Source organism: Ambystoma mexicanum, chromosome 8 (genome assembly GCF_040938575.1).
Source record: "Ambystoma mexicanum isolate Mex_15411 chromosome 8, UKY_AmexF1_1, whole genome shotgun sequence".
Taxonomy (NCBI): Eukaryota; Metazoa; Chordata; class Amphibia; order Caudata; family Ambystomatidae; genus Ambystoma; species Ambystoma mexicanum.
In genome coordinates, this window is record NC_090929.1 from 1,240,610,485 (window position 1) to 1,240,637,651 (window position 27,167).

The window sequence follows — 27,167 nt, forward strand, 5'->3', positions numbered from 1 at the left end:
GCTCTTTCAATGTGGTTATTATCAGTCGTTTCTGAGAAAACCACCGGACAGACCACTCCCACCGCCAATCCAATCGGTACAGGATCTCCTGGAAGAACCGAGAGCCCTGATGCTGAAGGGTGCCATGGAAGTGGTACCTCCCGAACAGAGAGGATCCGATTGGTATTCCGTATTGCCCAAGAAAGGAGGAGGTGTCCGTCCCATTCTGGACCTCAGGGCCTTGAACAAGTTCTTGAGGAAAGACAAATTCAGGATGGTGAAATTGAGAGAAATTCTCCACACTCTCGAATTTCAGGACTGGCTAATGTCCATAGTCTTATAGGATGCTTATATCCACGTGCCAAACATCGAAAGCACAGGAAGTTCCTGAAGTACACCATAGGAGACATGCACTTTCAGTTCAAGGTGCTTCTCTTTGGTCTTACCTCTGCTCCAAGGGTCTTCACCAAGCTCATGGCGGTAGTTGCGGCCCACCTCAGGAGATCCGGAGTCCACGTATTCCCATACCTGGATGCCTGGTTGATCCGAGGGAAGTCTGTACAGCAGGTCTTGTCCAATCCCCAGGACACCTGTTCACTGCTGCACAGGCTGGGTTTTTCCCTAAACTTAAAGAAGTCCCAGATGACACCAGTCCAACGGCTCCAATTCATTGGAGCAGTCCTAGGTACCCGAGTGGGAAATGCCTTCCTTCCCGAGGAGAGAGTACTCAGCTTGACACAGATGGTGCATTTATTCCGGAACAAAGTCACCCTATCAGCAGCTTCCTTCCTCCGCCTTCTAGGCCTCATTGCCTCCTGCATTTTTCTGGTGCCAGAGGCCAAGCTGCACATGAGATCCCTGCAATGGTTACTGAGAGCTCAGTGGTCTCAGTACTTCAGAACTCTTTCGTATCTCCTCAAAGTGTCCACTTTGGTGGTCAATGAACTGTCCTGGTGAGCGCACCGCAGCAGTCTTTTGAAAGGGGAACCCTTCTGGCATCCAAGGCCTCAGACCCAAGTCATCACAGATGCATCCTTGAAGGGTTGGACTGCTCACGGCCAGAATAGGCAGGTGAGCTGCCTCTGGTCAGCAATAGAGGCTAGGTGGCACATCAACAGGCTAGAATTATGTGCTATCAGGCTAGCCCTGCAAGCATTCGACCCCGTCTCTGCAGGGGAAACATGTCCTCATTCTGACGGACAACACAGTGGCGATGCACTACAACAAGCAAGATGGAGTGCACTCCCGCCCCCTCTGCACGGAGGCGATGATGCTTTGGTACTGGTTGTTGGAGAACAAGATCTCGGTGTCTGCAGTTCACCTGGCCAGCACAGAGAACTGGTGGATGCTCTGAGCAGGCAGAGCACGGTCTCACACGAGTGGCAAGTGTGTGAGGAAGTCCTAGAGGAGGTCTTCTCTCTCTGGGGTACCCGACCAGTGGATCTATTAGCAACGGAGTCCAACAGGAAATGCAAAATGTTCTCCTCGAGGGAATTCTCAGCGAACAATGTACTGGGTGACATGTTTCTGGTGGATTGCACCTTCCCTCTCCTATACACGTTCCCTCTGATTACCGTCATTCCATTGGTTCTCCGGAGGTTGAAGAGGTTTCGAGCTACCATCATCTTGATCGCCTTGGACTGGGCGAGGAGAACATGGTACTCGGACTTCTTGGATCTGTCCATCTGTCCGCCTCACCGGTTGCTTCGACGACCGGATCTCCTAACCCAGTCGGAAGGGCAGATACTCCATCGGACCCCGTGATACCTCAATCTACATGCGTGGCTCTTGAGAGGATGAGATATGATGACTGGGACCTCTCTGGGGAAGTACTTAAGGTGTTGCTTGCTGTAAGCAGACAATCTACAAGATCTTTATACGCGTGCAGATGGAGATGATATGAGGCGTGGAGCAAGGAACGTGAGATTGACCCCATCTCTTGCCCCACCACTACAGTGATGGAGTTTCTGCTGTCCCTGGCCTATGCTGGCCATCTGGTTACTACAGTCAAAGATTTGGCAGCCTTGTCTGTGTTTAACAGATCCCCGGATCAAGGTTCATTTTTCATGATCCCAGTAATGGAACAATTCCTGAAAGGCCTTGTAAATAATTTTCCTCCAACTCCCTTTGTTGTCTAGATTGGGATATAATCTGGTCCTTACATTTCTGATGGCGGCTCCTTTTGAGCCTATGAATTCTTGCTCATTGCGGCTTCTATCATTGAAAACAACCTTCTTGGTGGCTATCACATCCGCTAGGCAGGTTAGTGAACTACAGGCCTTATGCTGTAGGCCACCCTTCTTATGATTTTCCTGAGAAAAAGTTTCACTCGGGGTTTCCTTCCCAAGGTCGTGTCAAAATTTCACTTGTCACAATCCATCGACCTTCCGGTCTTCTATCCTCCTCTTCACCCTTCTAAACAGAAGGAACGATTACATTGGCTTGACCCTAAGAGGGCACTGAGTTACTATTTGGCCAGACCAGCTGATTTTAGGAGAGCTGACCAGCTCTTTGTGGCTTTTTCCCTAGCCTGTAAAGGCTTGCCCATAACAAAGCAGACTTTATCCTGTTGGATAATCCTCTGCAATGAAGAGTGTTACCAGACTGTTGCTAAAGAATTCCCAGCAGGCATCAGGGCCCATTCCACAAGGGGGTCTCTGCATCCACCGCATTGCAGCAAGAAGTCCCTATTAGGGAGATTTGTCGTGTTGCGACATGGTCATCTTTGCATACCTTTCCAAAGCACTATAGCCTGGATGTGGCTCACACTTCTGATGCGTGTTTTGGCAGAAGAGTTCTGCAGAACCTCTTAGTTTGACTTTCTGCCCGCCTACTTCATTACTGCTTGGGAGTCTGTCAGATGAGGAATCTGCGGGAGAAATCCATTGAAGGAGAAATTACCTTACCGTAATGTCTTTTTCTATGGATTCTTTTCCCGCAGATTCCTCATCTCCCCTCCCATCCATCCCCGGTGAGAAAGTCGTGGTTGGTGCGCATCTTTCTATTTCAAATAACCATGACTTGGAGATGGTCCTCTGTGTCCCGTTTTTCTGTCTTCCTTCCTTCCTTCCTTTCTGACACTACTATTATTGTTTCTTTTCCAATTCTTCCTCCTTCTTAGGGCTGTAATTTATTACACATTTTTAAGAAAGGGCTCATTAGTCCGCTTGTTCTCTCTGTTTCTGATGGTGTGTGGTGCCCTGGAAAAAGGGGGTTACTGAGATCAGATCATAGCGACGCGCTACTTATACGACGCCTGACATATCTGGAGCCGACGACCAGATGATGAGCAAGATGGATCGATGGACGACGGCCGGGTCAAGGTCCACTATGCCCCCTGTTGAAAGGTAATTTCTCCTGCATGGTAGCACCTTTATTGCACTTGCTCGATCCAAATGCACCATGCCTGAAGATTGTTCCCCCTTGTCTTCACTCCCTGCGTTGTATCACCTTTATTGCACTCGGAAAAACTGCAGAATCATCTTCAGACCTATTGCTGTTACCCCCAATGTTAATTGTATTACATGCAATCACTCTGCCTGTGCAGACGATTATCGTTTCAGCATTTCAAGGGCTCTGAGCTGTTGTTTTTCCCCTTCTTCCCTCCCTCCTTGAGCGCTTTGAAACACTTGCCTTGCGTGTAGGCGCTTTACAAATGCACATTACCATACCATACCATTTTACACTGGCAGTCTGGCATATAGTAGGCAAAGGCATCATAAAAATGTGTATGAAAATGCTCTGGTGACTTGGTGTATAATGGTATTTTCATGCCTTAACCCATAAGCCAGATTGTAAACTGCGTGTCACTTTACAGAAGGTGTTCTGTAAAATGCACCACTTTAACCCATTATTTAAAATGATTCTCGGAGGAGAACCCCCTTGAGTCCTGCTTGGTTGATGAGGGCTCCATCGCTAAGCTGGGTCACTCCTACATATTCATGGGAAATGTTAACGCCCCCCTCCACCACCAATTATAAAATTAAACAGTTGCCACTGTGAAAATCTGCTCTATTTTACTTACCCAGGAAAAGCAAAGATTCTGAGTCCTATTTACAGGGGAAAGTGTCTAATTATAAAACATGTTCATCTAATCATTTTTCATCTATGATTTTTCTGTTTTAGCAAAATGATTTGTTTAGCTTAATATTTGTTCTCGTCTCATATTCTATATAGAGAATTCATACAATATTTGGTCCATTCTTTAAGATACAGGGGCTGATTCATGGAATTAGTTGCGCTGAAAAACAGGGATTTGTGCATCATTCTGCCTGCAAATCCCCATTTGTTAAACAGGGATTTTCGGCCAAAATGGCGCGCAAATCCCTGTTTTTCGTCGCAAATAATTCCATGAATCAGCCCGAATATGTGCAGTTAAAATGGACAATATTCCCTAAAAAAGAATCCAGATGAAAACAAACCCCCCTTCCCTGTGTGGGCTCCCCATCGGGTGGGTCGATCTATATTAGCGTAAGCCCCCCTTGTTAAAGAATCTTGACTATGTCTCTGGTATACACGTGTATAACAGCGAGGCTTCCTTTCTTCTAAATGATGTTAACCATTAAGAAGATCCATAGCAATTTGATTTGCCATTTAATGCTTCCAGAGATCAATATAAACTCATTTCAAGCATTGTACTTCAGCACAAGTATTTGCCTTCACATAGGGAACTGAATCAATATCCTTGGATGTTTTCAGTAATATATTTTTTGTTTTACCTTTTTACTTTGAAGGAGGCGAGAAATCAAACCAACAAAAAAAAGACAAGCAACTGAAGAAATAACTGAAGAGCCACCTAGAAAGAAGTCCAAGCCCTCCCCCTCACGAGAAAGCAAGCACAAGAAAAAGAAGGGTACATTCAAAAGATTGTTTATTGGTGATACAAGACTAATTGGCCATTTCATTGATGTTCACTGTTCAGGGAGAGGGTTTAGTTGATCGAAGTGGTTCCTCACTTGGTTCACTGTGCATTTCCATGATTTTCCTTTTTGGGCCCGTTGTAGGACTAGGCTTTTCTTTGAGTCACACTGATGTTAAATGATGTTCTCCATTGCTACAGTCATTTTTTATTTCTTTTGCCCTCATTTAGTGCCATTCGAGATCACCTTGAAGGCCATTAAACCACTAGAGTTTTGTGTTATTTTGAGCTGTTTATCAATGGACTAGTTACATATTGAGTGTAAGTTCATATTGCATGAACGATGAGAAGAGTGCTTTTCCTGGTAATGCTTTAACATAACCTAGAAGCAGATTCCCCATACCCACATTTGACATGGAGGGGCAGAGATATTGCCAGCAGCATGCTCTGCGGAATGCTTGCTTAGCATCAGCATTCAATATGGATTGCAATCATGTCGTACAAGTAAAATAATTGATTGTCAAGAGTGCCGGAAATGCCTGTCTCTCTCGTATGTCTTGCTATAATACTTCATCGATCTGGATGCACAATATTTTTAAGTCCTTTTACCAAGGCTTGTCAATACAACTATAATATATGTGAGTCCTTATCTTTTTCCATATATCAATTATATAGGCATCCTTCCATGACATTGGTTCACCAGAATAGAGCCAAACAGATCTCTATCAGTCTCCTTTATATATATCACAGTAGGACTTGGGGTTTTAATCCTGGGAAATGTTTTAATGGCCATGGCTTTGTTTTTCAATATCTACACTTCCAGGTGTTTTAGCCTCTGCCTTGGTGTTCTTTTAAACTGTGTTTTCTATTAGTGTACATTTCCTTATAATAGTCTGAAAACGTTTTTAGCACCAGTGCTGAATTATTAGTCAAATTTCCTGTTATGTCCATGTTTTATTTATTCATTTATAACACCCCGAATAGCCAGCAGGCATCTGGGCGCGACAAAAACACAATCAGACAAACAATCGGGACGGGACAGTAAGGTCCTAGTGGATCCAGGGAAGAGAGCCGATTTAGTTACGTGAACAGGAAGGATTTCAGTGCTCTTCGGAAGGCCAGTGTATTTTCTTCCCGTCTGATAGCCAATGGGAGAGCTTTCCAAAGATTTGCCAAGGTGACTGGAAATGATCTACCTAGACCGTTAGATTGTTTAAAACCAGGTCAACTGATCAACTCAAGATTAGAGGAGCGCAACGATCTATTAGGTTGGTGATGGCTAATTAGCGATTTTAGGTAGTGCAGTGCCGCCCCCAAAAAGGCAGTGATGTACAAGGGTGCCTGTCTTAAAGTTTATGCATTCCCGCACTGGTAACTAATGGAGATCTCTCCTATGGGACAAAATGTTTTTTGTTCTTGTTATTTTCTTGATAATGCGTACTGCATTATTCTGTATGGTCTGACGTTTCTTCAGACAGAAACTGTTGCCCCAACTACTAGGGCATTACAATAGTCTAACCTTGAAAGAATAGATGCCCGGGCAATGGAGCCGCAGTTCTTTTCATTAACATAAGGTTGTATATTGTGAAGGAGGTGGAGATAGTACTGGCAATTTCTGCTAATTTGATTGACGTATGCTTCGGCACTCCTGGAAGATTCCAGCAGGATGCTCAGGTTTTTTACCTTGCCTTGCACTGGTATGATGCAGTTTAAAGTTTTTATAATCTGGACTGAATTTGGAACGGGCCTGCCAAGATCTGAGAATAAGGAGTTCTGTTTTACTGCCATTAAGGCATATCCAATTCTACGTCTTTTCAAGACTCAATGAGATTGTTGGTGTGATCGCTGCTGACCTCGATAACCAGCTGAGTGTCATCGGTGTAATTCGTAAAGAATACACCTGAATCCTCACGGAGCGAGCAAAGTGGTCTTTTATATAAGTTGAAAAGTACAGGGGATTGACTAGCAACCTGTGGTAGACTGCAGGTGATTGGTGCCGTTGAAGAGTAGGTGTCCCTCCCGTGGATACTAGATATCCGGTTGGACAAGAACGATTGGAACATTGGACGGCTTAGCTAGAACAATTTTCTCACGAGAGATTGGAGAAGGCGGTCATGATCGAGCAAGTCGAAAGCTGCAGATAGATCGAGTAAGACCAGCACTGCAGCTTTCCCACGGTCCATGATGTTCAACACTCTGGTTTGTAAGTAGACAATGCCTTCTCAGTTCTATGTGCTGGCCTAAACCCTGATTCCTGTTTATGGAGAATGCCTTGAGCTTCCACAAAGCCTTGAATTTGCCACATGGCACATTTTAAGAGAATCTTCAAGAGGAAGTTACAGGTAGTGATTTGCACCTAAGATTACTTAATCTTTGGGGTTCGTTCCGTGCTTTTTAAGCAGGGGGGTTACCGTGACAGCCTTGATAGAAACAGGCACACAGTTCTCCCAAAAGGAGGAGCTCCCAGAAGAGGAGCTCACCAACCGTGTAAAGAACGGTTCTTGGTGTTCCGGGATTATTATGGGAGGAAGGATGTTTTCTGTAAAGGAGGTGGGTCGCATGGTTGACTGCATAATCCTCATGTCAGTAGTGGTGATTGGTGAGAAGGTGAATTAAGGGGTAATCTTATGAAAAAATCTTTCCCACCGAGGATTCCATGGTCGGGGGAGGGGGGGGGGCAGAGTTAGAGATTCTTTGATTATATACCTAGCCTTTGATATTTTAGCCTCAAAGCCAGCCTTAACTTTTGAGCAGTCCTCGGGTGAGGGCTGAACGGGAATGTACAGTGCCTTGGGCTTCTCTAATGATTTTAGGATCTCAGAGTTTGTCAGTTCGGTTCGAGGCCTTAATAATTTGATAGTTGAAAAGGTATTTCTTGCTTTCCACATTGTTAAGTGTGTAAAGTTTCCCCTCAGCTTTCCAGGCGTTCTTGTTTTTTTTTGCTGAAAGACTCTTTTGCCACAAATGACCTTTCTAATTTGACCAGCAGCGAGATTACTTTTAAGCTTCGAAGATGAATCGATTCTGTATGTTTCTATGGCCTCTTGAGCTTCTAAGTACCTGTTTGAGAAGCCTCTGTATTCTCTCGAATGATCTCCCATTCCCTCCTTTTATTTACTTATTGTACCATTTCACATCCATCAAAATGCAATGTTGGTCATATTTTATTGTGGGCATTTGGTATGAAATGTTTTTAATATTGCTCTTTCTGTTCTTTTTTCCCCATAGATTAAACACAGATACCATAAATAGCTCCCAGATCACCCAAAACTGTTCTGTACTCAAATGTATATGAATAATGATTGTACTCCTTAATGAATAAAATCAATACATTCAGATTTACTTAATTACACTTTCCAAAAAGTCTATCCTAATCTAGTTAATGGAAGGGTGAAACTGTGAGGCTTAACACTATTCGTTAATGATCTGACAGATGCCCATTATACAGTACTGATATCATTTTAGCCATCAAAACATGAGACACAGGAAAAATAGTCCATTCTGGAATAAAATGTATATCCTCCACATTATGAACTCATACGTCACTAGACATCACCTAATTCTAAAGCCAGGTGTAGCAGCTTGATTACCCGTTGTGATGAATCTGATGGACGCATCACTGATTCCCTGGCAGTCACCCCCTTCCTTGTGGCCAGCGGACAGCAGCCGCTACCTGATCCTGACACTGGAGGTGGTTATATGAAGAAAGATCATAGGGGAGCAGACTACTACCGGGCAGGTGGGATTATTCCATCGGATGAGACTTAATATTCCCCTCTTTTTCCTAATAAAGATCCTATAACAGCTAAATTATTAAAGGCTTGTATTCACCCTACAAGTTCCCTTTATTGTGAGAATCATAAACCCATTACATCTAAATCAAACTCTGTTTCTACCTCAAACATTCTCAACATACATAAAACATCTTCTGTTTCTGACATTTCTTTATGTGAAGTTTTTGAGCAACATTTTGGAAAACCAATTGCATTTATAGACTTTAGCTCTCAGAATGCCTCAAGTACTGAGACAAAGAAGAGGAGGGAAAAGTTAATGCAAACTGAGCAAAGTCCAAAGACTAATATACAGACTAGTTTTTTCCTTCAAAGTAATTTACCCGGGACATTTAAAAATGGCAACCGCAGTATCCAGCGAGGCAGTACGAGAGGGCACCATAGAAGAGAAGACGGCACATTGGAGGCTCACGAACATGTGTTATTTAATGTATTTACTTATTGTGCATTTGTTAGGCACCTATACAACCGAATGGTGTTTCCAAGTACCACAAGGCAAAATGGGGAAGTAACAAGGTCAGAAATAACATTGGCAAAAAACAGTAACTATACAATCGTGGTCCCACTAGGCCTTGTGGCAAACGGTCGTGCAAATGCAGTGAGGAGAAGTGCAGGAGATAAGGTGTGGGGGAGGGCAGGGGGGAAGGAGCAAAGAATGGAATAAGTGCCGGTTGGGGCCCAGAAGGAAGTGCCAGGGGAGCCAAGGCAGGGCCTTATGCTAAGTGCTAGGGCCGATGAATCTCAGGGTGGAATGCAGGGGGCAGTGCTGAGGGGAGGGGGTGCTGGTGTTGACTGGGTGGGGGGACCTGGTATTACCACATAAGGGATAAATACTCAAAAGGCATCCTGGGGACAAATGAGTAGCGGACCTAGCACACAAAGGGGAGTCCCCCAGATGAACCATTAACCAAATAGTTCAAAGACACAGTTTTTGCTACGACTGGGCCCTATTCCATGGGTTATTAAATTACCTCAAAGAACAGTACACACTGAGAATAGTATTTTTGTTATACTAAAAATGTCATAGTTTATTACGTAGGCCATAGGTCCTACAATTACAAGCTTAAAAAAGACCAATTAGGTCTATTTGTAATTATGTAAATAAATCAAAACATAAATACATGAACCAGTATAGAAAGCTAGCCCTGTCTGTCTAATGAATAACAGAAACTAATCGAGGATGTCTGTGATTCATTAGACAAACAGGGATAGCTTTTTCTGCCTGTGTTTCCTCAAAATTGATTATTACACCATGTCACTTAGGTTTTAATTGATTAATTCATAAAATGTTGATGTATGTATGCATGCATTTTCTATACTGGTTCATGTATTTATGTTTTGATGTATTTACATAATTACAAATAGACCTAATTGGTCTTTTTTAAGCTTGTAATTGTAGGACCTATGGCCTACGTAATAAACTGACATTTTTAGTATAACAAAAATACTATTCGAAGGGATTGTGTCCTCCGACGTATTCCTCATCTTAGATATCTCCTTCCAGCTCTGCTGGCCTCAGAAAATGTTTTCTCTCTAGAGGGCGCTGCGCGTCGACGTCCTCCGAGTCGATGTCCCTCGACAGCTGCCGTATCGACGTCAACGTCATCCTGCCTATAAAGGCCACGCGCAGCGTCCGTTGCTCAGTTCTGTTTTTCCACGCTTACTCAGTGCCTCGGAATACCGTTGCTCAGTTTTGTCAGGTTAAACCTATTTACCTCGAGTTATTCGATCCGTACTCGATGGCTTCTTCGTCGGAACCGACAACTCCTCGATCCGGCTTCAAAAAATGCCGAGATTGTGGGAAAAAGATGTCGCTGACTGACCCTCACAGAGTTTGTCTGTGGTGTTTGGGAGCTGAACACCATTGTTCGGAGTGCGAGGACTGTATGTCCATGACAGCTAAAGCCCTGAAGGAGCGTAAGGGGAAGCTGGAGAAAGGTAAGACTTTAAAGATTCTTCTTCGTCGACGAAGTCGAGACATTCGTCTCCTCGTCACCATTCGCGCTCCAGGTCTCGGAGTGGGTCCCATCACTCCTCGAGATCGAAGCACTCGAAGAGGAGACGTCGAAGATCCCCTTCTCCGTCTTCCTCTTCCTCTGTTTCGCCAAAGAGAATCCCTTGCCCCACGAAACATAGTTCCCGGGCTGAATGGGAGGAATTCCGCAAAAATATGATGAGCGTCTTCCAGAAAGCGGCCTCGAACCCCTCGAAGACTGCCGAGAGCGATGCTCTGGTCGAAAGACCCGAAGGTCAAAAACGCCGAGAATCGCAGTACCCGGCGAAGGAAACCTCTCGAGCGCGTCTCGAACCCTCGAGTAGGACTATGACCTCCAAACCTTCCTCGAAGGTTCCGTCGACGCCGGTGTCTTCGACGCCGTTGTCGAAGGGACCTTTGACACACGAATCTGTCGACTCGACGGCAGCTTCGACACCGGCGTCGACGCCAAGAAAAGTCACGGTTACGACACACCCAGTGACTATCCCCAGGTCCTCGATGATGATGGCTTCGAGATTGTCGAGCAGAATCCCAATTCTGTCGAGGTCATCGAGGCCTCCGCCTTTGTTTTCGACGCCACGCTCGAAGCCTTCGACGTCGGCATCGACGACATCGACGTTTTCGAGGCCGATTATGACAAGTTTGGCACCCTCTGCCTTGGAAATGGGGTTTACACCCTTTATGAGTTCAGAACAATTGAGAACTATGTCCTCAATTATGGAAGAGGGTGAATTGTCTGAACAGGAAGACACATTTGAGTTGCAGGGACCTGTAACCCCAATTAGAGAGGAATTTTCCTCTGAAGAACGCAGGTTAAAGGATCTTCATGATTCCTTACATGAGGCAAGTGGGTTAGACACTTCCCCTGAGGTGGAGTTTGGTAGGCCAGACCCGGGGGAGCATGCTGAAACCCCCTATAGAGCCTTAATGGCCAGGATCACTGAATTTATGGGGTGGTCAACGCCTTCACAATCTTTCCAAACAAGATGACCTCACGGATATTCTTGACAAAAGCCCACAGGAGGATCCTGTGGTGCCTTTTCATAAAGCTCTTCAGAGGAAGATTATGACGAACTGGGAAACCCCAGATGTCGTCCCGGCAGTAAATAAAAAACTGTCTACAAAATACAGGGTATCCTCTACAGACCCGGAGTTTTTGTCAAAACACCCATCTCCAGAAAGTCTGGTGGTACAGGCAGCATCTTCTACCGATGTCAAGACGGCTTATCCTACCGTCCCACAGGACAGGGACGATAAAAAATATGATGCTATGGCAAAGAAAGTTTTTTCGGCATGTAGCATGGTTTAAAATCTGTTAATGCTACTTGCACCCTTGCTAGATTTAGCCATACACTTTGGGAGTGTGCTTCTACAGCGGCTGACTGCATCCCGGAGGGAGAAGAAAGGGACGCGTTCCTGAATATCATACAGGACGGTAAAGACGCTATGTGCGAATCCCTCCAGATGGGCATTGATTCGGCTGACATTATCAGCAGAGCAATGGCGGCAAGTACAACAACCAGGAGATTCGCTTGGTTGAGAAAGTCTGGTTTTGCCCCAGATGTGCAAGCCAGGCTCTTGAACATGCCATTCGATGGCTCTTCTTTGTTCAGGAAAAAGGCGGATGACAGTTTAGAGAAACTGCAAACTTCAAAAGCAGCAGCAAAATCCCTAGGCGCTGCAATCCGTCAGACTCCCTTTCGTCCCACAGGAACCTCTGCGAAGGGCAAGTCCTTTCGCTTCTACTCCGCATTCGGAAGAGGTACAGGACGACCGGCTCAATGGGGACAAAGAAGAACTACCCGAGGTGGACGGGGTAGATATTCAAAAGCCGCAGCAACAGCAGGTGCCTCTTTACCATCGGCATCTGCATCAGCCGCCCCAAAACCACTCTGAGGACTTCCCTCACAGGACACCTGTAGGAGGCAGGTTGACTCATCATCTGGCGGTATGGCAGGCTATCACGTCAGATGCTTGGGCATTGGAAACAGTTGCCCAAGGTTACTACCTGCCTTTCCTACGCATACCTCAGAGTCATCCACCGGGGATCAGCTCTCAGAAAGCTTCAGATCCGCTCCTCTTGCAGGACATTTTGGACCTGCTAGAGAAAGGTGCCATAGAACCGGTACCTGTAGCGGAGAGGAACAAGGGCTGGTACTCCCCTTACTTTCTCATTCCAAAGAAAGACGGAGGACTGAGACCCATCTTGGACTTGCGGGGAATTGAACAAATTCCTCAGGAAAGACAAATTCAAGATGGTCACTCTTTCTCAGATCCTCCAGGCCCTTCAGTTCCAGGACTGGTTGGCATCTCTGGACCTTCAGGACGCTTATTTCCATGTGCCTATCCATCTCAAACACAGTAAATACCTGAGGTTCGCAATTGGCAACTCTCACTATCAATTTCGAGTGCTGCCATTTGGGCTGACCTCCGCCCCGAGGGTCTTCACCAAGTTAATGTCGGTAGTGGCGGCAAGTCTAAGGAGGGAAGGGATTCACGTCTACCCCTACCTGGACGATTGGTTGATCAGGGCTGTTTCTTCGGAACAAGCTCAGATCCAGCTAAATCACGTGTGCCACTCCCTTCACAAACTGGGCTTCTACCTCAATTTAAATAAGTCACAAATGATAACATCGCAGAGACTCCAGTTCATAGGAGCGATCCTGGACACTTCCCTGGGAAAAGCCTCGCCACCAGAGGTGAGGGCTCAAGATATTCTACAGATGGTTACCAAGTTCCAAGATGCCCAACGTCTCCCAGCCTTCGACTTTTTGAGGTTGCTAGGCCTCATGGCATCCTCCATTTTCCTAGTGCCAGAGGCTCGCCTGAGAATGAGATCCCTCCAGTGGGCACTGAGGACTCAGTGGTCACAATTCTCAGGGAGAATGACAGATCTTCTTCAGGTTCCCGACAGGGTGGCTCGAGACCTTCAGTGGTGGGCCTGTCAGGAGAACATTCTGAAAGGAGAACATTTTTGGCAACCCTGGCCGGAGATAACAGTAGTCACGGATGCCTCACTCACGGGGTGGGGAGCCCACGCCAACAACTTGACCATCAGCGGTCGTTGGTCTCCATCGGAGTCCAGACTACATATCAACCTGTTATAGCTGAGAGCCATCAGACTTGCGCTGAAGGCGTTCCTGCCAGCTGTACAAGGGAAAAACGTCCTGATAATGACGGACAACACGGTGGCCATGCATTACCTCAACAAAAGAGGAGGCGTAGGATCACTACCCCTGTGCAGAGAGGCGATGCAGCTCTGGTTTTGGGCAATCCAAGAAGGAATCTCTCTATCGGCAGTTCACCTAGCCGGAGAGAAGAACTTGACAGCGGACGCTCTGAGCAGGCAGAGCACAGTCTCCCACGAGTGGGAGCTAGCTCAGGAAGTCCTTCAAGAGATCTTCGCCCTTTGGGGAACCCCTCAGGTGGATCTGTTCGCCACCAGCCTCAACAGGAAATGCGATCTGTTCTGCTCAAGGGAATTTCCCCCGAGAGGAGCTCTGGGAGACGCGTTCATAGTGGACTGGGAGTTTCCGCTTCTGTACGCGTTCCCACCGATCCCTGTCATTCCTCAAATGATCAGGAGGTTGAGAAGATTCCGGCAAATTCAGGCCTTCAAGTTGGCACCATTAAGGGCTATCTCGCAGCGCTATCCATCTTTAAGCACACTGCGGAAGAACCATCCTATTTCAAGTTACCCTTGGTAATACAGTTTCTAAAGGGGTTAACCAATGTTTATCCCCCAAGACCATTCCAAGTTCCCCTATGGGATCTAAACTTAGTCCTAACTTTCCTGATGGGCACACCTTTCGAACCACTCCAGAAACCCTTGAAACCCTTAAAACGGTTTTATTAATAGCACTTACATCTGCTAGAAGGGTGAGCGAATTACAAGCTCTTTCTTGTAAACCCCCTCACACAATCTTTCACAAAGACAAAGTTGTCCTGCAAGTGAAGCCTAATTTCCTCCCAAAGGTGGTTTCTGAATTCCATATCACTCAGAAGATTACCCTACCATCTTTCTATCCTCCTCCTCATCCGGGGAAAGAGGAAGAGAGGTTACACAGGCTAGACCCTAGAAGGGCTTTACGTTTTTACATCAGTAGACTAGCCAGGAGAAGACAGACAGACCAGCTGTTTGTAGGTTACACAGGTCACAAGCTGGGGTTACCAATAACTAAGCAGACCATTTCCAGATGGATCATTCTAGCCATTCTGGAATGTTATAAACTGGCAGGGAAAGAGCCCCCTCAAAACCTTAGGGCTCATTCAAACAGAGGTATTGCAGCTTCATCGGCCCTCAAAAGAGGTGTGCCGGTTAAAGACATCTGTGCGGCCGCTACATGGTCGTCTGTCCATACCTTTACACGATTTTACAACTTGGATTCCTCCTCCAGTCAAGAGACTAGGTTTGGAAGGGCTGTACTGCATTCTATTCATCAATAGAAGACAGCGTGAAGTCAGTACTCCCTCCTCCAATAATAGAATACTGCTATGGGAGCCTATCTAAGATGAGGAATACGTCGGAGGACACAATCCCTTCGAAGAACAAGTTACTTCTTACCTTGTAACGTTCTTTCGACGGGATGTTCCTCCGACGTATTCCTCATCGACCCTCCCATCCATCCCCGCAGTTCTACTTCCCTTGTTGTTGCAGCTTACGCTCCTTCAGGGTGATTAGTCTAGTCAAGAAATAATTATTGTGGGCTACAAAACGGAACTGAGCAACGGACGCTGCGCGCGGCCTTTATAGGCAGGATGACGTCGATACGGCGGCTGTCGAGGGACATCGACTCGGAGGACGTCGACGTGCAGCGCCCTGTAGAGAGAAAAAATTTTCCAAGGCCAGCAGAGCTGGAAGGAGATATCTAAGATGAGGAATACGTCGGAGGAACATCCCGTCGAAAGAACGTTACAAGGTAAGAAGTAACTTGTTCTTCTCTGTGTGTACTGTTCTTTGAGGTAATTTAATAACCCATGGAATAGGGCCCAGTCGTAGCAAAAACTGGGTCTTCGAACTATTTGGTTAATGGTTCATCAGGGGGACTCCCCTTTGTGTGCTTGGGGGACTTGGTAACCTGTGCAATTCATGAGGACCAGGCCACCTGTCTCAGCGGCAGTGGGGTGATTAGCAAGGAATAGAACGAGGTAGAGGAAAGCAAAGTTTTGAGAAGTTTCTGGAACTTAAGGAGGTTCAGCTCAAGTCAGAGAGGGGCAGGGAGGCTGTTCCAAAGGGAGGCACCAGAAAAAGAAGAGACACCTTTCCCCGACTCTCTGCTTGGAGAAGCGTTTGACACACAGAGAGTAGGAGTTAGAGGAGCAGAGGGCTCTAGCAGGGGAGTATTTAGGGAGGGGGAGTTGGAGATTGCATGGTCCCAGGCCCCAGAAAGCCTCGTGAATGATGCAGAGGGTCTGGAATTTGATCCTTGTGGCCACCGTGAGCCAGTGGAGAGATGTTAGGGCTGGAGAAATACGGTCCCTGGGCTTGAGACCAAGGATAAGTCTTGCAGCCCTATTTGGATTCGCTATTTGGACAAGGGCTTGAGACCAAGGATAAGTCTTGCAGCCCTATTTGGATTAGCTGAATGGGGAGTAGGGAGGAATGGGATACATTTAGGAAGAGGATATTACAGTAGTCCAGACTGGAGAGGGCCAGTGCTCTGGAGACATTGAGCTTCTGGGGGAAGATGAGGAAAGGGAGAATGCCTCTGAGTAGGGGGAGTTGGAAGTGGGCCTTCTTGGCAAGGTCCAAGGTGTGAAGGTTGAAGAAAGGAACAGAGTCAAGATGACCCCTAGGTTTTTGGCCTCACAAGATGGTGAGGGCAAAGGGCCCAAGAAGGGAGGCCATATGGTAGTGGGAAAACAGCGTGCAGGTGTCCCAATCAGAAGGATCTCCGTTTTACTGGCATTAAGACAGAGATAGTTAGCTGCACACCATGCCTAGATAGCGGTCAGCCAATCGAGGATGAGAGGAGGAAGTAGAGGTAGTAGAGGGAAGTTTGAAGGAAAGCTGTGTGTCATCAGCATAACACTGGAAATGAGGAAAGAAGGAGGAAATCGGGTGAGCAAGAGCGGCAAGCTAGATTTGGAAGAGCTACAGCGATAGGATAGAGCCCTGGGGGAAGCTAGAGAGTGCAGTGGTGGAGAAGAAAGGGCCAAGTTGTAACTGGGAAGGACGGTTAGTTAGGAAAGAGGTCAACCAATCCCGAGCCCGGTCCATGATGCCGAGGGTATCACAGAGTCGTTTTATGAGGATAGAATGGTTGACTGTGTCAAATGTAGAGGAGAGATTGAGGCGAATGAGAACAGCGGGAGAGTTAAAGTCAAGATTTACGAGCATGTCTTCATGGGTGTTCAGGAGAGCAGTTTCTGTGCCTCTGGAAGCCCGAAATCCAGATTGAGGGTCATGGATGCAACCAACAAGTTCAGTGTGGATGGTCATCTAGGGAGGACAAGCTTCTCCAAGAGTTTGCCCAAAAAGGGGGTAGTAGAGATAGGGCGATAGTTAGTTGGGCAAGAAGGATCTGCAGACAGCTTTTTTAAGAGAGGGTGTACAAGGGGAGTACTTGAGGGATAGAGGGAAAGAGCCAGTGGCGAAGAAGTGGTTAATGAAGTCGGCAAGAGCCGGGGTGAGAGAGGAGAAGATGTCCTTAATGTTTTCAGAGGAGCAGGGGAGCTCTTTTTGGAAGAGACCTTCATAGAACAGACAACTTTAGAGGCCTCATCCGCTGCTTTGGGAAGGAGAGAGGAGAGTTGGGGTGGTGGGCGGTGGATGGAGGGGAGCCTTAGGAGGCGGGGGCAGGAGCAAGAGTGGAGACTGGGGTGGAAAAGAGTGAGGACAGGATGTCCTGAGTTTTAGATGTGAAATGGGAGGCCAAAGCGGTGCAGAAAGCCTGGGAAGAAAGGAGAGAGGTGGAGACTGCAGTTGGGTTGGCGAGTTCCTTGCAGAATTGGAAAAGTTCTGTCATGTTGTTAGTGGCTCCGGAAATGCAAGCTTTGATGTGGGCCCTCTTCTTGGAGTGGATACAGGAGTGATATTGCTTTTGGAGCAGGCGACAGGCCAGTTTGTCAAAGGATGAGCCCAAGGTCTGCCACTTCCATTCAGCAACTCTGCACTTACGTTTCAGAGATGCTAGAGCAGAATCATACCAGCCATTGTACTTGGAGGCAGGTTTTAGACGGATCCTCATGACAGGGGAAAGGATATTGAGGGTGTTAGAGATGGAGAGTTGCAGATTAGCAAGGACAGAGGCCCGGAGGGAGAATCAGAAGCAGGGGTGTGATGGGGGATGAAGGAGGAATTGAAAGCAGCGACTGACATTTGCTTCATTGGTTGAATGACTGCAAAGGAGACTGACAGTGCTTGGTGTAGCTCAGATAGAAGGCTGAGGGGCCCCTGGTGGGAGGATAGAGTGGACAGACCACGAGAGGGGGTGGTGACCGGGTTAGAGATAGGGATTTCACCTGAGATGAGGGCATCCAGAGTGTGTCCGGCTTAGTGGGTCAGACCGGAAGGAAGAATAGTGAGAGAGAGGGAGTCACAGAGGACACAGAACTGTGAGGTGCATTATTCAAGGGAGTCGAGGTGGATATTGAAGTCACCAAGGAGGAACAGTTTGGAAGAGGATTTTGAGAGGGAGGAGGCAAGGATGGCCCACTCGGAGAGGGCCAGGGGGTCTGTAGATGGAAACGAGGGTGAGAGAGAGGTGAGACCCAAGCTTACAGACAAAGCATTCAAAAGAGGAGTAGGATTGAGTACATACAGACACCGGTGTGGCATGAAGGGAGGAATGTTGGAGCAGGCATAGCTGAAGGACTGCAGGAGCACCGGAAAGCACAGCAGAGATCCTGGGAGTACGGTGGAGTCAGGAACCAGCGTTCTCCGGTCCAGGCCACGGAACAAAGCCTGCAAGTGAACACAAAGCTGCAGGACACGCTTGAGAGACACCCGAAACGCATAGAAAGCCAATCCAGGGAGGAAACTTTGCTGCAGAGGCACGCCATAAGTCGGTGATGCCACAAACTACTGGTAGTCGGCCCAGAGCCATTGGGGACCTTGTGGGCATACTGACAAACAAGCAAGCAAGTGAACAAATTATGTGAGAGTGATATTTTGGATGATACACAAAGGCAATTTAAACACAGGCCAAACCTAATGTGGAATCAATGTTTAAAAGGGAGAAGATTTGAACAATTACAGATACATGAGATGTCAATGTGGTGAAGAGTTGAAACACGTTACACTAAGTAAATACATTGGAGAGAACAAAGTAGATGTTGATGTGATAATATTGAAAGTAACAAGCAAAACCAATAAGGTAAAGAGTAGGCACCTGGCAGCTGACTTTTGGGGGAAGATACCTATACCAGGGGATCTGTAATACCCCAGAGAAGGATTCCTAGCAGGGGAGTATACCAGGCAATCCACTGAAGTTGTGAACAGACTTTTACATTGTGGCAGAATACTTTGCAGGGGAGTATATCAGGGGATCTAAGAGGGCCATAAAGAGAAGTCCTGGCAGTCAAATACACCAGGCATTTGAAACAATATAAAGAACTCTAAACATTTGCGGGAAAGACCTGGCAGGGAAGTATACTAGGGAATTTGAAGAGCCCCTTGAAAGGACTCCTGGCAAAGGAGTATACTCGATAATCCATCAATGAAGAAATGCGTCCAAGAAGTCCTTGCAGCCAAATCTATGAGGTGTTGAAAACTGTGGAAAGATACCTGGTAGGGAAGTATTCCAGTGTATCTGAAGAACCCATAAGAGGATTCCTGGCAGAGGAGTATACCAAGCTATCCACTAGAGTTGTAAAGAAAGGTTTAACAGTGATATAAAATACCGGGCAAGGAAGTATGCCAGAGAATCTGGAAAATACATGAAAGAAGTTCTGATATGTAAAAGCATTAGCCATACCTTGAGGTTTACAGAGCAATAACCTTGTGAATCCAATATAAAGACATTGTTGTTCAAGAGAAACGTTTTTGTGAACCAGAAGTTTCTTAAAAAAGCATCAAAGAATTGTGGGACAGAGGGCCTTCCTACTAAAAATCCAGGGGAGGGGAACCATCCTTTGGAGCCAAGGGTTTCTCCTTGAAAAACACTTTTGGATGTATCTTTATGTTTTGATTATGAACACTTTTCCACTAGACATATGTCAGAGATATTTCCTTTAACTCTTAGTTGTGTGTTTCTAGTGTGAGGGTCAGGTTAGCATATTTTGGACACAAGGACAGTTTCTAAGTTACTAACTACTTGACACCGACTGATTCTTAGTTTTAGTTTCCTAAGTAGGAAAACTCCTTCCTAAGGATAGGGCTAGAGAGGCATTTTTCCAACCCATCACAATGAGAATATTACAACTTTGTGTCCGCCTCGCATTTCTGACCCCTCACACAGTCTAACCTCTCAAGTTTTATTTCACAGTGTTGTGCAGCCTTGCATTTAGTAGAGATTTAAGGTCTCATGACATAGTTTGATTTTCCCAATGCTCTTCCAGAGTAGATAATGACTTGACAAGACAAGATTGATAACCTCCTTCTTATCTCGCAGGCCTGATTACCGGCGGTCCCTGTCCAGCCTAGCAGCCATTGGAGTTCAAGTGGCCTCTGGTAGGCCATCGTGTTCACGTGACTCGAGGAATCCTTTATTAGAAAGATTGTTGCACCCTCTAGTAAGCTCCACAAGACAATGGTTGCCACCCGGCCTCAGGATAGGCCAGCACTCATAAATCCTCAGCGGTAACGCTCTGTAAAAGACCCCCCTGCCTCTCATCTTACAGGCTTGCTCACTTGCCTGCCTCTGTCCTTCTTGGCAGCTATTACATGGTAGGTGGCCTCCTGATATGCCATTCTGGGCATGTACCCAGGTGCCTCATCGTCAGGTGTCACTGTAAAGAGGATTTAAGCTAATGGTGAGGACGTTTTAGGGTATCGTAGGACCTTCGGCCCTCCCTTTCTTCCCTGTTCCCGCCTCCATCCAGCTCATCTACAACCGACATAATTTTCAGTTTGTATCTTCATTGGCTCTGCACTTTCTACTTGATCTCCTCTCTTGACCCTCATTGTGCTTGGCTCCTAAATTGCTCCTAAATTTAATTTAGCACCTTGCATGTTGGCAACACCTCAGGCCCTCCTATGTAAAATTGTACTGCCCACCTTGCATCTTTAGGTCACCTCTGGTGCAGTGCTTTAAAACTGTACTTCGTAAGGCCCTGTGATTTAAACATGTGTACTGTGCACCACGTATCTGTTGGTCACGTTAGGCCCTCAGGTTCACTGCATTCTGTCATTGCCACTCTTCCCCTACACTCTCTCCTTGCCTCTCACTGCCCACCTCTTTGTCCACACATTCCATCCCATTGCCACACTGCTGCTTCTTATGAAATGCATCCTTCTATCCTCCTACTGCTATTACATGCCATCTCTTTTTACCCTTATTTAACTCTTTATAGACTCTCCCTTTCCAAGCCCTCTAATCTCTTCCTTTACTTTCTCCACCAATTTCTAACCTATCCCTGCCTTTTCCACACCCACAAAAGGTACACAAACCAACATAATCTCTCTAATCTTACCCATCTGTCTCGCCTCCCCAGAGTACTCCTTCTCTCCCTACCCTCTCCCAGTACTCTCATACTTGTGCCCTGAAATGCCTCATCTTTTAGTTGTAAAACCTCTTTCTTCTGAAGCCCATTCTACTGCTCATGGGTGATATTAACCTCCCCAAATTATCTCCCACCCACCACATTTTTCAAGCATCATTCCAAAATATAGATTTCTCTCTCCTCCTTGTTCCTGGAAGAAATATTGTGGCAGATAGCATGAGATCCACTTCTTACATACACTTTTCTTTTTCTGAAGGCCAAAGACACTGGGCCTCATTACAACCATGTCTGTATACTGGCGGTAGAGTCGTCAGGAAACCAGCAAAGGCTATTACTGTTTCCGGGCCCAGGTCTGCCGGATTACGGGTACCGACAGAGCGGTGTACATCCCCAATCATTGAGTCCCGTATGACTCCATGAGGGGACTTGCCATCATTAACGTAACAAGGGCTTTTTTGGCCGGTGGGGGGCCTGGCTTACCTCCAACATTTAGCTGGAGGCAACCCAGGTGCCCCACCGGCACACCCGTAGTCGGGTGGTCCGGTAAAGTGCCGGTATCCTTGGATACCAGCACTTTCATACCAGACCCCGCACCCACGACTCGGAATGAGCCCCTGTTTTTACAGGAACTAATTAGCTCAGCAAACATCAGGCATGCCAAACTGTTTTTAATTGTTAACATTTTCAACAATCCCCCATGCACTTGGCAGAAACTGGAACTTTCAGATCAGCTTTCCAATAACTTTAATGAATTTTTTATCACCAAGATTCACAAAAAGTATGAAAGTCTACTTCAGGTTTACTGAAGTCTCAGAAGAAGCAACAAGCATAAACCCCATGCCTTCCTGCCTGGATGTAATGCAGGATTTAGCAGCACAGGCAAAGGCTTTGGCCCTAACTAAATATATCACCCAATTCGTCATCCAATCTCTTAATATGGATTTTTCCTTATGGCCTAAAACTGACTCTCATCACTCCTTTATTAAAGAAACTGTCGCTTGATCCTGCTGGGCTAGGAAATTATCGACCAATAGCCGGCCTGCCCTGAATGCTCAAAATCCTTGAGAAGGTTGTGACACAAAACCGTACTAACTTCATAGAGAACAATCATATTTTAGATCATATTTTAGATCCCTTTCAGTCATGGTACGGAAAAAGCTTTGGTTTCTGCTTGGGACGACCTTTTGTAGTACTCTGATGTGGGGCATTGAAATGTGTTGGTCAGCTATACTTGAATGTCGCATTCGACACAGTGGACCACTCCATTCTTCTGTCATGGCTTTCGGATACATTTTTGTGTCTCAGCAGCTCATTCATTGGTTCCAGAGCTTTCTATCCAGAAGATCAAAGGAGGTTAAGTGTGGCCCATACAACTCAGCCGCCTCCCACATTGCATGTGTCGGGCCCCAGGGCTCCCTCTTTTGCTGCTTCTGTTCAACATTTACATCCAACTATTTTTTAAGGTCTCCAGTTCTAAATACACTTTTAGCCAAATTCAGTTGTGTGTCTAACAAATTAAGTAATCTTCAATTGAATCCTTGCAAAACTGAGATTATGTTTTTGAGACCTTAACACTCTGCAAATCAAACCTCCCCTGCATTGCTGTTTGACAAAATGTAAAACCTTGGTGATGTTTTGGATTCCAAAATGGCACTAACTAAACAGATACATGACAGTGTAAGAAGCGCCTTCTTTTGTATTTGGATGTTGAAGCCCTTTTTTCCCTATCTTCTCGACTCTGATCACGCAGCAGTGGTCAGCGTATTGATCAGCTCAAGCCTTCACTATGCTCATGCCCTGTAGGTGGGACTGCCAAATTACCTGTAGCATCGTCTTCAAAGTATCCTAAATGTGGATGTCTGCCTCATGTTTTAGCTTCCTAGGGATTCAGCAATCTCTATTTCCAGACACATATTGCATTGGCTGTCCGTACATCGTCAAATGATATTCAGGATACTGGGTCTTTTATTTAACTCCCTTCATGGCCTGATACCACATTATCTTGAACGGAAAATCCAACCCGATCATCCTGTATGGTCTCTTCATTCCTCACATTTGCACTTTCTCGATGTTTCTATCTCATGCTGTACCACTAGAGGTGACAGAAGCTTTTCAGTGCTTGCTCCTCGGTTGTTGAATAATCTGCTCCCCAGGCATTCTCTGAAATCTTTGGAAATCTTTTGCTAAAATCTGAAAACATACCTGTTCTCTTAATTCATTCTTCCTTTCAGTTATGCAATTTTTATAATCTGTTACTGCCTATTAAGATCCATCTACACCTATATTCAGTTAATTCTGCCCAGTACAGGAGTTTGTAATTGTAAATTACTATTCAACCAACCTGAACTCGACTCCCTCCTCTCAGATCATCCGTAGCCTCACTCCACAGTCTACCCACTCACTCTCAAGGAAAACCTCTTGACCTGCTCTTCTTTGCCTTCTCTCTCCCCACATCTAACCTCACAATTGACCCCAGCTTCGCTGACCACTCCATCCTGCACTTCAGCATCACTGTTCCCTCCAATAGTTTCTCCTTCCCATCGCTTCTTTATAGATAAAATGCAAATTCAAACCTGACTCCATGGACCTCTACCTAGCTGAAGTCAGGTCCTGCCTCCTGTCTCTTGCTCCTGCCATGGCGTCCGCTAGTAAACAGGCCCTCTCAGATCTTAACCTGGCTCTCTGCTCTCCCTTTGACCACAACTGTCTCTTTCATGCATTCACCCCTTTTACTCCTCACGCCTTGGATTTGAATAATCAAAACAGACATTCCACACCACTTTCCCAGGTGGCACAAGGACCATACCCTCTCTCTTGTCCTCCCCTATAATAATGTCCTCCTCTCCTTCACCTGGTCTTTTGGCTCTGTCATATCTACCCTTTTCACCAATCTACTCTCATATGACTATTAGTATTGTATTTACTACTCTTTAAACTCACCCCTGCAAACACTCTTTCTCTCTTCAAGCCATATTGTTTCATTCTCGCCCTCAGGCTGTTTACTCTTCCCTATCTGCAAGTGACTTGGGCCATTACTCTAAAACTGAAATCATTTGTACTACCCTCCCCGCCCCCCTATCTCTCCTTTCACCTCCTTCATTCTTAACAAACACCTATCTCTACCACTCTCTTTATACGCCCTTCCCTCCCCAACCCGTCCTTGTGAGTTTGCACTTATCATAAGAAATGCCAACCTCTCTCTAACCCCGGCTGTCCCATTTGTCCTACACATGGACAAGGCTCTGGCATCATTCACCAGCTATTATTTCTTTAACTTCTTGAGCTACTTTGGTATAGTCCTCGGCCTACCCAAAAATCCTGCAACTATCGGCCTGTGTATCTCCTCCCTAGCTACTAGTCTACTCCAGGAATGTCTTGTCCGTATTAGAATCTCCTCCTACCTGGATAACAATGACTGCTGGGATCCTCTCTAGTCTGGATTTCAAAGGCATTGTTCTACCGAATCGCCCTGACTCACATTTCTCACTTGCTAACCTCTGTTCACCACTGTAAATTATCCACTATCAATTCTGCTGGACCTCATAGCTGCCTTTCATACAGTTGACCTTTCCTGTCTTCTTTGTGCCCTTGCTGATATTGCAATTCATGGCTCTGCCCCTGCCTGGATTGCTGCCCGCCTTTCCCATCAGTCCTTCTCCATCTCTTAGTACTCTGCCTCTTGTGTTCCAACCTGCCTCCCTGTTGGTGTCCCCCAAAGTCTGCATCCTTGACTCTTACGCTTTACACTTTGCACCTATATTTAAGGCCAACTGCTCTCCTCCTTTGGGTTCTTGGGTGACACACAAATTGTTTTCTCTTTACCTTCCTTTATTCCTTGCCTCTCTGCCTGCTTATTGTGTCTCTCTGCGATCAGTCACTGGATGGCACCTCATTGTCTTATGATTAACCTCTCCAAGACCAAAGTAATCTACCTTGCTGTCTCTGCTGGCCCCCTCCTATTTTTAGCCATCTCTTTTCCACCTGACCTACTCCATTTCCCAGAAGGTAAGCAAACCTGGGGTCCTTTTTTAGTACCTTTAACCTCCACCACTTAATTTTCTTCTTCCTCAACTGCAGCCAGGATTAACCTGCTTGATACCATGTAAATCCACCCCTTCAAATTTACCAAAACCATCATACAGACCTTGTTATTCACCAACCTGAACTACTAGGTCAGCCTTTCGACATACTCCTCCCCTGCCCTTTCTTCCTACTTAACTAAGTATTCAACTTTTGCAAAGGGACCCACTACATTTGTCCCCAATTGCCCTCCTCTTTTAACCACTGAAACCCCTTTCCTCCGCATATTAAAAACACTACTATTATCCCCACTTTCAAATCTGCACTAAAGCTCAACCTCCTTAATGAAGAGGAAGCACCGTCTACTTACTCTCACATTTCTTGCCCTCCCTGACTACCCTGAAACTAACTGCACATTACAAAGTACCCGGTATACATTCTGTCCCTGATGACTAATGTAATATGTCTGTCTTGTCAGTCCCTGGTCTCTGTTCTATGTATTCGTCACCATCCACCGCTCAGTTGATCACTAGCTCTCTCACTTATGGCACCTAACTCAGGATTCGAGAACGATGGGGATTGAACTCAATAGTCAATATACCTCTTGTGAAATTAATGAAGATACTCAAAATTAATTAAACAATTAAACTCAGTTGAAAGTTGGAAGGGTTACACCCTCACAACCCCTCAAACAATGACAACCGCTGTCCAGGCAAAAATGTGTCCGAAATACAACTGCACACTGTATAGAAGAACCAACAGGTTCATATTTTACTAAAAAGTTCAGTAAAGTCCTAACATAACAACTACATCATATTTCACATAAACATGATAAGAAAACACTGTCACGCACTGTGACATAATACAACACATTCAGTATTCACAAAACCGCTTATATGAGCATCATAAATAGAAAGTATTCCTCTTGCTTCAATAGTACATATCCTGCAGGTTCCTGTTATATAAAGAACACACCTACTGAGGGTCTGAAACAAACTACCTTGCATGTTTCGCCACAGTGGTCCCTTCTTCAGCTGTGTAACCTCGTAGTATTCCTACAGAAATGGTAAATATAGTACAACCAATACTACAAATCCATTATTGCAGAAGCTTAATTAACATTTTTTTTCAGACAGATGCAGCGGAATTGAAATCTAAGCTGAAATATTTCATACAAACATCTGAGTAGAATCGGTTATGCAATGTACAAGTTATCATCTCATCAACAAAGAATGAGAAGAAAGGATAATATTAGAAAGGCACATATCTGTGAAGAGAAGAACGTCACATAAATAAATATCCACTCTGCAAATAGCAAGTAACAACTGCACCAGTAATACAAAAACACTATTTACTGCAAGCACTCCAACATCAGAATAACCTCTCCTAGTAGTGAAGCATAGAAGTAAAACTAAAAGTTGTGTTTTGGGCGCATTTCTGCCTGGACAGTGGTTGTCACTTTACTCAGGATTGGCCTGTTGACTGTTGTCTCTTTTTGTAAATGTTTCCGGGTGAAACGACCATACCCTCTATGAATGAATTCAAATACATCTTTAAATTATAGACAGAACTGACAACACCTAAGAATTGACCACATCAGCATTGAAATGACGTTCTTCATTTCCCATATGAGAAAACGCAAAGGAATCTGAATTCAGATTGTGTGCTCTATTAACACCTGATTGTGGAGTCAACACAATCTTTTTTTACCCAATGTGTTTTAAGAGAGGTAGACATTTCATACTCTGCATGAACCTCCTTTCTCTTCGGGATAACTGAAATCGGGGTCTGTTTCTTTGGCCATTCGAAAAGCTGCATTTATGTTGTAGTTGGCATCCCATTGACATTTAGCAAAAATATATTTATGTGTGCACTGTGTGTTTTTGTGTTGATTCTGTGGTGACTGAACCTGCTGAAT

The 27,167-nt window shown here is 45.5% G+C and overlaps 1 protein-coding gene across 2 annotated transcripts in view; it reads left to right on the plus strand.

Annotated features, from left to right (window-relative positions):
- Nucleotides 1-27,167, plus strand: part of LOC138472928 (protein FRA10AC1 homolog) — a 735,805-nt gene that overhangs the window by 625,515 nt on the left and 83,123 nt on the right. For both annotated transcript variants that reach the window (XM_069611349.1, XM_069611350.1), the window contains exon 11: nucleotides 4,713-4,831. In XM_069611349.1, coding sequence (XP_069467450.1) covers nucleotides 4,713-4,831 — 119 coding nt within the window. The remainder of the gene's footprint in view (nucleotides 1-4,712; nucleotides 4,832-27,167) is intronic.